The 8,966-nt window shown below is 34.5% G+C and overlaps 1 protein-coding gene and 1 long non-coding RNA gene across 2 annotated transcripts; both read left to right on the top strand.

The window, feature by feature from the left end:
• Positions 1 to 818: 818 nt before the first annotated feature.
• LOC116213277 lies at positions 819 to 1,829 on the top strand. The gene is made up of 2 exons (XR_004158034.1): positions 819 to 1,131; positions 1,221 to 1,829. It is a non-coding gene; the product is annotated as an uncharacterized LOC116213277 (long non-coding RNA).
• A 2,547-nt stretch (positions 1,830 to 4,376) lies between these two features.
• On the top strand, positions 4,377 to 8,599 carry LOC116214087 (ribonuclease 2). Its single transcript, XM_031549360.1, has 9 exons — positions 4,377 to 4,686; positions 4,964 to 4,992; positions 5,082 to 5,155; positions 5,718 to 5,819; positions 5,946 to 5,949; positions 6,536 to 6,627; positions 6,919 to 7,080; positions 7,493 to 7,583; positions 8,337 to 8,599. Exons 1-9 carry the CDS (start codon positions 4,481 to 4,483, stop codon positions 8,390 to 8,392), a joined length of 816 nt encoding a protein of 271 aa, XP_031405220.1. The 5' UTR covers positions 4,377 to 4,480; the 3' UTR covers positions 8,393 to 8,599.
• The last annotated feature ends 367 nt before the right edge of the window (positions 8,600 to 8,966 follow it).

The raw sequence follows: 8,966 nt of genomic DNA, 5'->3' as shown, positions 1-8,966 counted from the left end.
GAAATTACCAAATTGTCCCTCTCACTATGAGTTCTCACTTGCTTTTTTTGTTCTAATAATTAATGAAAATTTTCAGGAACAAATTTTAACAGTATTCTTACTAACACTATTTCTCAAAAATCCCAGAAAGAGTTAAAGGAAAAAAAAATCAAAACTTACTTCTCATTTTAATTATTTTATTTTTTTTATTTCATGTCCATATCTAGAAGTGCATAAGAGATACTGCACGGTTCACGCAGTTGATTAGTTTGCTGGCATGGTAAGTCATTATTCACTATGAAACAAGCGAGTTTGATTTTTGATCAATGAAAAGATACGATAGATAAGTTTGACCAAATAAAGGGTAAATTACTTCGGTGGTACAAAAAGTTTTTAAAATATAACAGTTTGGTGCAAAAAGAATTTTTTGTTACAATTTGGTACACAGCTTTTTAAAATTGTTTCAATTAGGTACATTTCATCAATTTTAAACTAATACCATTAGAAAATAATGACATGGCCAAACAAAATAACACAAAAATAATGATAATTATTAAAATAATAAAAATGCATAAGAAAAGCAAAATTTTAGATCTTGTTTGGCAAATGAAATTTTTTTTAACTCTACCCTAATCCATTTCATTCCAACTATAAATAATTATATTTATTTGAGATTATAATAATTATGTTGTTGAATTATGGAAAAAAAGAAGAAGGAAAAAGTAATAAATAATTGAGAGAATTAAGTATTAAAAATTAAATTAAATGGTAGTTAAGATAATTTTTTAAAAAAAAAAAATAATTATATTGTTGAATTAAAGATAAATAAAATAAAGTAAAAAAAAAGCTCTAAAATCAAATAAGGTCTTAGTTTCTCTCTCTCAAACTCTTTGTTCTCTCTCCCCTCGTCTCTCTCTCGGCTCTCTCTCTCTCCCCGTGTCTTGTTTCTCTGTAGCTTTTTCGACCGAATTGAGGGGGGCACCAGCGACGCTACCATCGATCAAAGGGTTGTCGATGAAGTCCAAGCGGCTGAGCCCCATGGTGACTTTAGTTCGAGCAAGTAACCGACCGGTGCCTTCTCAAACTAAAATCCTCGAGATTGCCAGCTCACTGTCCTCTCGCTGGAATCGTAGGGTGAAGAATTTCATCTGTGTGAGCTCTGTTTTCTCTACATCGTGAACATACACTGATTTGGACTTTGTGAACATGAAGATTCAAAATTTGGGGGTGGATTTCAACAGGAATATCGGGGATTGGGGCTTAGAAAAGGTGGACTCGATCGGGAGGATCTTCCTCTTGGACGGTGAGAATTTGTTGAATTTTCTCGGTGCTCTGTTTTCCTTGAACGGCGTGGGAGCTCGTAAATGCGGGACCTTTGGGTTTGTGTTTGTTTTGCTTCTATCATTGGGGTCAAATTAGGAACAGTGACCTCTAACGCCTTCCTCCTAGTATCATTGGGCCTTTCGCTTGAGAAGGAGGTGTTGGGTTAGGGAACTAAGAGCTTCTATGGCGGGCTAAAGAGCGAGAGAAAGGATGAGTGTAGCTTATGAAATGATTATGGGGGAGAGCTTTTAAAAGGGAAGGAGGGAGAGGGAAGAGAGAAAGAGGCAACGATTTGCCAAAAGAAAGGTAAAGAAAGATAGAATGGAGCTTTTGCTCGTCGACTGCAAGTCAACTACAGCTGCCGGCGATCTATGAGGAAGAGAGAAACAGTTGAGAGAGAGAGATATGGGAGAGAGTGTGGAGAAAGAGAGACAGTCCTGGAGAGAGAGGGAAGAGAGAGGATGGAAGGAGAGAGTTTTTTAGTTTCATTTATTTGTTTTAATTTTAAAATAAATTTTTTATTTTAATATTCGTGCCACATCATATGCCTCCTAACACATCATTTGTCGTGTCATTATTTTCTAATGGTGTTAGTTTGAAAACGACGGAATATACTTGATTGAAACAATTTTGGAAATTTGTGCACCAAATTGTAGCAAAAAAACATTTCTATGCCATAATGTTACATTCTTGAAACTTTTTGTACCGTCGGAGTAATTTACTCCCAAATAACTAATCAATAAGATAATTTTAATCTCAACAAGCTACTATTATCCTTACGCTCGCATTTTTTATATCAAGAGGGGTGATATACAATGACCAAGTTACCTTTCTTACTATCATCTTGAATCTTTTGTTCTAATCAGTGTTATCAAAATCGGATCAGATAATGAACCTGAATGGGTATGTGTTCATAGGTTTATGGGTCCAACCGAGAGTTCGATGGGTCAGACCACACTTTTAATTATAATAAAATAAATATTTATATTATTAAAAAAATTATGTTAATTAAGATAGAAGTATGATGATTTCAAAAAATATAAGAATAGTGTAAGAAAATATCTATATTTAATATTTTTTACTCCAAAATAAATATTAAATTTTAATAAGTATTTAAAAGAACAAGAAAGTAGTGGTGGGTTGGTTAGTATGAGAAGTAAGAGGTCATGAGTTCAAATATTTACATAACCAAGTAATTTTTACACTAAATAGGAAACCCATAAAATTCATAGACCGACCGGTTCAATGTCAAAATCGACCGGTTCAATGGGTCCGGCGGTTCAAATCTACAATTTGGGATTTCAAGCAAATCGGATCGAACATGGTGTCGGTTCCCGATTAGACCGGTCGAACTGGTCGGTCCGATCCGATTCTGATAACAAATGTTCTAATACTAATTTTTGAATTTTTCGTAAAGAATCTTACTGTAATTTTTGGAAAATTTTATAAAGAATCTCAACATTATCCTTTTAAACCCTAAAATGTATAAGAAAAATTAAAACATATATGCATTTTTATTTTCTATGTTTCTTTTTTTAATTCCATACTCAATTTGGGAATATGTGCAAGATACCTTGTGATTCACTTCACGCAGTTGATTATTTGTCATAGTAAAGTTGTTCATTATAAAGCATGCAAATTTGATCTTTCTTCGACAAAAAAAAGAAGAAGAATAAAATATTTACAAATGTAGACCAAATAAAAATATTTTAAATAACGCAAATCTTTGCTAATGGTTGCAATTGTTATTTTTGTGGTTGCTCTTTCTATATCGAGAAGGGGCTATTCGGATTAATGAAACTCCCCCTCTTACTCAAACTTTGCCTTTTTTTGTTCTTGCAATGCAATAATTTTTGAAAATTTTCATAACGAGCTTTAACGATATCCTTACTGCCTCGTTTCTCCCAATCTCTCAAAAAAATGCAAGAAAAATCAAAACTTGCTTACATCTTATTTACATTCTCTCTTAATTGTTCAATTTTTTATACTCTACTCTACTTTAACTTCACTCACCTTCAATTCAACAATACAATTATTACCTTTTTATTTTTTCTTCAATTTTTATTATCTTAACTATCATTCAATTCAATTTTAATACTAAATTCTCTCAACTATTCATTATTTTTTTATTTTCTCAATCCACCTTATTATTACAATCTAATATATAGATATATATATATATATATGCATACACACATAGTTGGCTCCGTTCCCAAAGAAGGCCTAAATCACTTGAACTTATTTTGATAGAAGAAGTTATATTTCACGATCCATTTTTTTTATATAGGATAAAATATGCTCCACTCCTTTAAGGTTATACCCAATGACACTCCAACGCAATCTTGATCAAAATAGACACTCCACTCCCGTTCTTAATAATAAAATTGATAATTCACCCCATTTTCCATGTTGGCCTAATTGAAAAAATAGTATTTTATAGCATAATAACAATACTTACCCACGATAGAAGATAATCTAAATTGAAAAAATGATATTTTATAGAATAATAACAATCTTTATCCAAAAGAAAGATTTCATAAATTTAAAAATAATATAAAAAGTATAAAAATTTATAAAATATTATATTTATATATAATATAAATTAAAATTATGAAATAAATTAAATAAATTTAGAAAGCATAATAAGAACGTTGATTATAAAATTATAATAATAGAATTCATACAATTCTATTGAAAATTAATTATTGAGAACTTTCATTTTTAATAATAATAATACTAATAATAATGATAATAATAATAAATTAATATATTAAACTAATATAATTAATATTCGTATAAATATATAAATATATTAACAAAAATTTGTGCAACGCACATGATTAACCCAGTTTTAAGATAAAATACACTCTTTCTGTTGTCGTCGGATCATTTTGAATCAATTATGTGTACATATATATATATGTACTCTATTTAAACACAGAAAATATATTTCACAAAATTTGATCGATCGAATAAAAATGATAATTTCAAAAAAAAATCACTCTTTTTTTTTAACTAAAAAAGAGAGCTGAAAAAACTTCTGTGGGAATGCAATCAGAAGACGACAACTGTCCCCTTGCTTGTCTTGCGTGACGCCTCTATCCCCTTCGCGTCAATCCGCTTCTCTCGGCAGAAAGATTCCGATTCTTCTGCTGCTCCTGTAGTTTCGATTCCGTCCATGGCTTCTCCCTCCGCCATAGCCCTCCTCCCCGCCGCAGCGGCGGCCCTTCTGCTGGTGATCGCGGGCGTCAATGCAGGCGGAGACGGGAAAGGGCGCGTGAGCAATCAGAGAGAGTTCGATTACTTCAAGCTGACCCTGCAGTGGCCCGGCACACTCTGCCGCCGGACTCGCCATTGCTGCTCCTCCAACGCCTGCTGCAGTAGGTACGTCATTCCGCTGCTATTACACCTCCGATTGTGGGAATCGATTGTGGGTATGTTGAATTTTATGGAATGGGAATCTTTGAAGTAGTTGGATGTGTTCATCCATGGCTGTGGAGATTGCGTATGTTGAATGGCATCCAATGAAATTTGCAATTTGGGTTTTGGAATTTTTCTGCAAGATCGTCCCTTCCTTTTTCATTACCATGTTTGTGGGTCTGTTGTATTTGTTGAGAAATGGGGTGGATGCTCACAACTTGTGTTTCACTCCTCTTTGCAGCTCAAACTCTCCAGCTGAATTCACAATCCGTAAGTACGAGGCTATGGTTGAAAGCTTGAGACAGTCAATACTTTGCCAATATAAAAAGAGAGGTGTTAATTTGTATTCTGGAACACAGATGGACTATGGCCTGATTACAACGACGGAACTTGGCCTGCCTGTTGCACCCAGGATAATTTTGATGAGAAAGAGGTACTTCTTGTTTTTTTGTTTTAGCTGGTTTGCGACCCCAGTCGTCCTTGCCCCACGGTCTTCACTCTTAAGCACTAGGATTTGCAGTTTTATTTAGTGAAACTTTGGATGGGATGGATGTTTGAAATTATGGCAACTGGAATCATATTGAGGTTTTCAATAATTTTGCCTAGGATGAGTAGAGTTCTTTAATTGAGCATGGAATTTCGTGCCCCTCAGGGTAGCAGTGTGTTTTCAGAAGGATGCATAGATCTGTGCTTATTTTGTTATACAGGATCATTCTAGTAAGTGGATGGACAATTGGATTTTCTTAGTCTCTGAAAAATCCTTAGAATGGATTGCCGTTGGTTGATGAGGGACTTCATAATTTTCACCATAAGTTACAATGTACGCTACTTCACTAGCTATGTCTTCAAAAAGATAGGTTTTTGGATTTCACTTCTTCACCTGTATGGGACGATGACTCCTGGCAGGGTGTTTTCTGAAATAATTTATCTTTGGATATCCATGTGCTTCTGTTCTCTCTTCCCCAAACTCAGAGAGATTCTCTTTTCATCTATAGATATCGACATTGGTTGATGCTCTGCAAAAGTATTGGCCCTCGTATTATTGTGGATCTACTTCAACTTGTTACGGTGGAAAAGGATCATTTTGGGCGCATGAGGTGGCTGTCAGCTATGAATTAATTTGTTGCCTATGCTGTCACTTTTAACTTTAAATTTTTTAACTGTTGTCTTCTTTTTATTTTCATGGTTCTTTGGTGGTCGTTGTCTCTTCGGGGTAATGACAGTGGGGTAATTATCTTTTCCTTTGTCTCTTTGTTTAAGCAATATAGATTTTAGCCATATTTTTGGCCCATTTCCACACCTAAAAAAAAAAACAGATTGTTTGCCTGACTATATGAAGCATTTTGATGTTTGTTTCCCTTTCATATTAAATGTTTCTTCAACAAGTTATGAAATCTAACTGAATAGAGAATGTACATGTACTTAAAGTGGTTTACATGAAAGCCCAACAAGTGAGAAGAAAAGGTTGATATTATTTCCATGGTGATCTTAGATGGATGAATGTCAAATAAAGAACTTGATGCTACTGAAAAGTTTGTCAATGAGGTGAACTTCAAGTCTGTTAATGGGATAATGTCATATAAAGAACTTAAAATAATGCTGATGGATTCGAAAGCAAAATCAGATCAATTATTATGCCTTTTTTACTTGATTGTTTAGTTAGCATGAAGCTTTCCTTTTACATTATGCTTGAAGTAAAGAAACCGGTAGCCTATATTAGGTACCACCTGCGGGCTTAAGAATATAAAGTATCTTGTGCGCAAAAAGCTTTGTTTGTGGGTTTTTCCTCATTTTTTTCCGTTGATTGTTACAGAGAAGCATGGAACCTGTTCATCTTCAGTTGTAGGAGATGAGTACAATTACTTCGTGACAACTCTCAATGTCTACTTCAAATATAATGTCACTGTAAGTACTGGAAGCTGATTCAACATATCAATTACCCAAACTTTCACTTTTTTCTTCTGATATCGCATAGGCAAGATTGCCCACTTCTCTAGGAGATGATTATGTGTAAAACTACAAATTAGTCTGCGTACAATGATGTTGTCCTTAAAATGGAGTTATCTGCATTGTATTCTCTCATTTGTGCTCATAATACTGTCACGGCTGGGCCGCTATGATACCTGGCATTTGTTGATCTTGTTTGTACTACTATGTTGTGCCAAATCTCACAATTTCTCCTCAAATTGATGTCAGAGAGTGCTATTTGATGCTGGATATGTTCCCTCTAACACTGAAAAGTATCCTCTGGGAGGCATCATCACTGAAATTCAGAATGCTTTCCATACAACCCCAGAAATAGCTTGCTCCAATGGTGCCGTGCAGGAAATTCGTTTATGTTTCTACAAGGATTTCCAGGTTGGAACTTTCTTTGATCTTAAAATTTATCATGTCTGGGTACTGAAACGATCTTTGCTAAATTAAATTTTGAGAAAACTTGTATTAAACCAGAAAGAAAATTTTATTTAATTTCTGACTTATTGTTATTGAAAGACATTAAAGGGAACAAGTAATACGGGGAACTAAAAGAAAGTTCAACGAAGAAAATGGATACAGGGCCATTTACTGATTTTACTGCCATATCGTGTTTCTTTTTTCCTTTTCTTTTCGTTGCCAAGTGTCTTTTTAGTCCATAGCTTCATTAATTATGCACTTTATGGAGAAATTAAGTTGGAATCTGTGTTCCCCCCCCCCCCCCCCCCCTTAGAATGCGTTCCTTTTGGGTTTCGTACGATCATAGAATCCTACTGAACTATCTTGTTATTTACAGCCTCGAGACTGTGCAGTCACCCTGCCTGGTATGAGCGTCTCAAAAAGCTCATGCCCGAAATATGTCAGTCTACCTGCATACACCTCAAGAGGTAAGTTTTCCAAAATATTATAATATGCGTCCTGCTTTGCTGAACTAAATCTCGTAAAAAAATATAATTATATTGATAATATTATGATATATTTATATTTGTGCAAAAATATATATGATTCTGTCAGCAAACTGTTTTGACCATTTTTATTGTTATGGTTTCTAATCACGACTGTCCTGTGAATACCTAATGAGGGACTATGGGCCACCCTTGTATGAACCGGGAACCTGTAGTCATCCTCTGCAGTGACTCACTTTAATTTATGCATGGTCCACGCGTATCTTCGTGGCTAACTGGGCAGTCTTCTGCAAGTAACTCGTTGCTTGGAGTTTTAGCAGCTCTTGCATCAAACTTTTGGTTTCTGCAGTTTGGGTGATCCATTCTTGAGACCCATCTAGAGATGTTTCCAAACTTTTTTAGTTTATATTGAGGATGGCATTGGTCAAAGTTTGGGCGGTTTACTCGTTTTTATTTTTAAGATAAGATCATGCGATACGCCATACTTTCCTGTTTCCTACAGGCATTGTGTATGTGATAATGGAAGTGATTTAACTTATTGCTCCTGAAGCCATGTTTTAATGCTGAATCAAAATGTCATATGTATGACATAGTCAAAACCCGTTGGAAGAAGCATCTTTGATGTGTCGATCATACTATGTTCGAGTTTTGACTGCATACCCTGATTACGCTACCGTTTACTGCTTTTCTTTTCTTCTTTTATAAACAGTTAAGATTTCATGTTTTGTTTTGTAGGGCACGAGGAAGTTGAAATGCCGGTCTTGTCAAACCCTTGGAGCAAGTCGATGTAACTATGTACATACTGTTTCCTGTCTCTCTTGATCAACACGACGATCCGGCAGTCTTAGTTGTGATGTAATCCTGCCGTTACTTGGAATTTATCGCCTATATGGTTGGTGATAGCATTTACAAGCTGTACCATTCCACCAACGAGATGTATCGTTGTATTGTATCATATCCAATGCAATGTCTAATTTATTTGCTAGACATTGAAATCATCTCACATGGCTTATTATGTTCTGTTGTCTAGATTCGATTAGCTAGGAAAACTGTTCCGAAAACTGTTTCAGTTTTTCGAAACTTTCTTTGAGCAAAAGAAAAACAAATAGTTCCCTTTTTTTTTCCTCTCTAAACAGAATAAAATGGAAAAGCTGATATTTTTTTCATTTTAAGGAAATTCGACATTTAAAAGAAGATACTTTAATTCACTAGTAAAATAAGGAATTTTTAATAGAAAAGCATAAATTCTGAAGTGGGAGAGGAAAGATTGCAGCAAAAGTTAAGGGAGATTCTTTAAATAAAATATAAAAATAGGGCATAATTAAAAATGATGATTTTGCATTATATGATCATATCTTTGGCTTT

Source organism: Punica granatum, chromosome 7 (genome assembly GCF_007655135.1).
Source record: "Punica granatum isolate Tunisia-2019 chromosome 7, ASM765513v2, whole genome shotgun sequence".
Taxonomy (NCBI): Eukaryota; Viridiplantae; Streptophyta; class Magnoliopsida; order Myrtales; family Lythraceae; genus Punica; species Punica granatum.
This window is presented reverse-complemented; position numbering and strand designations above follow the sequence as displayed.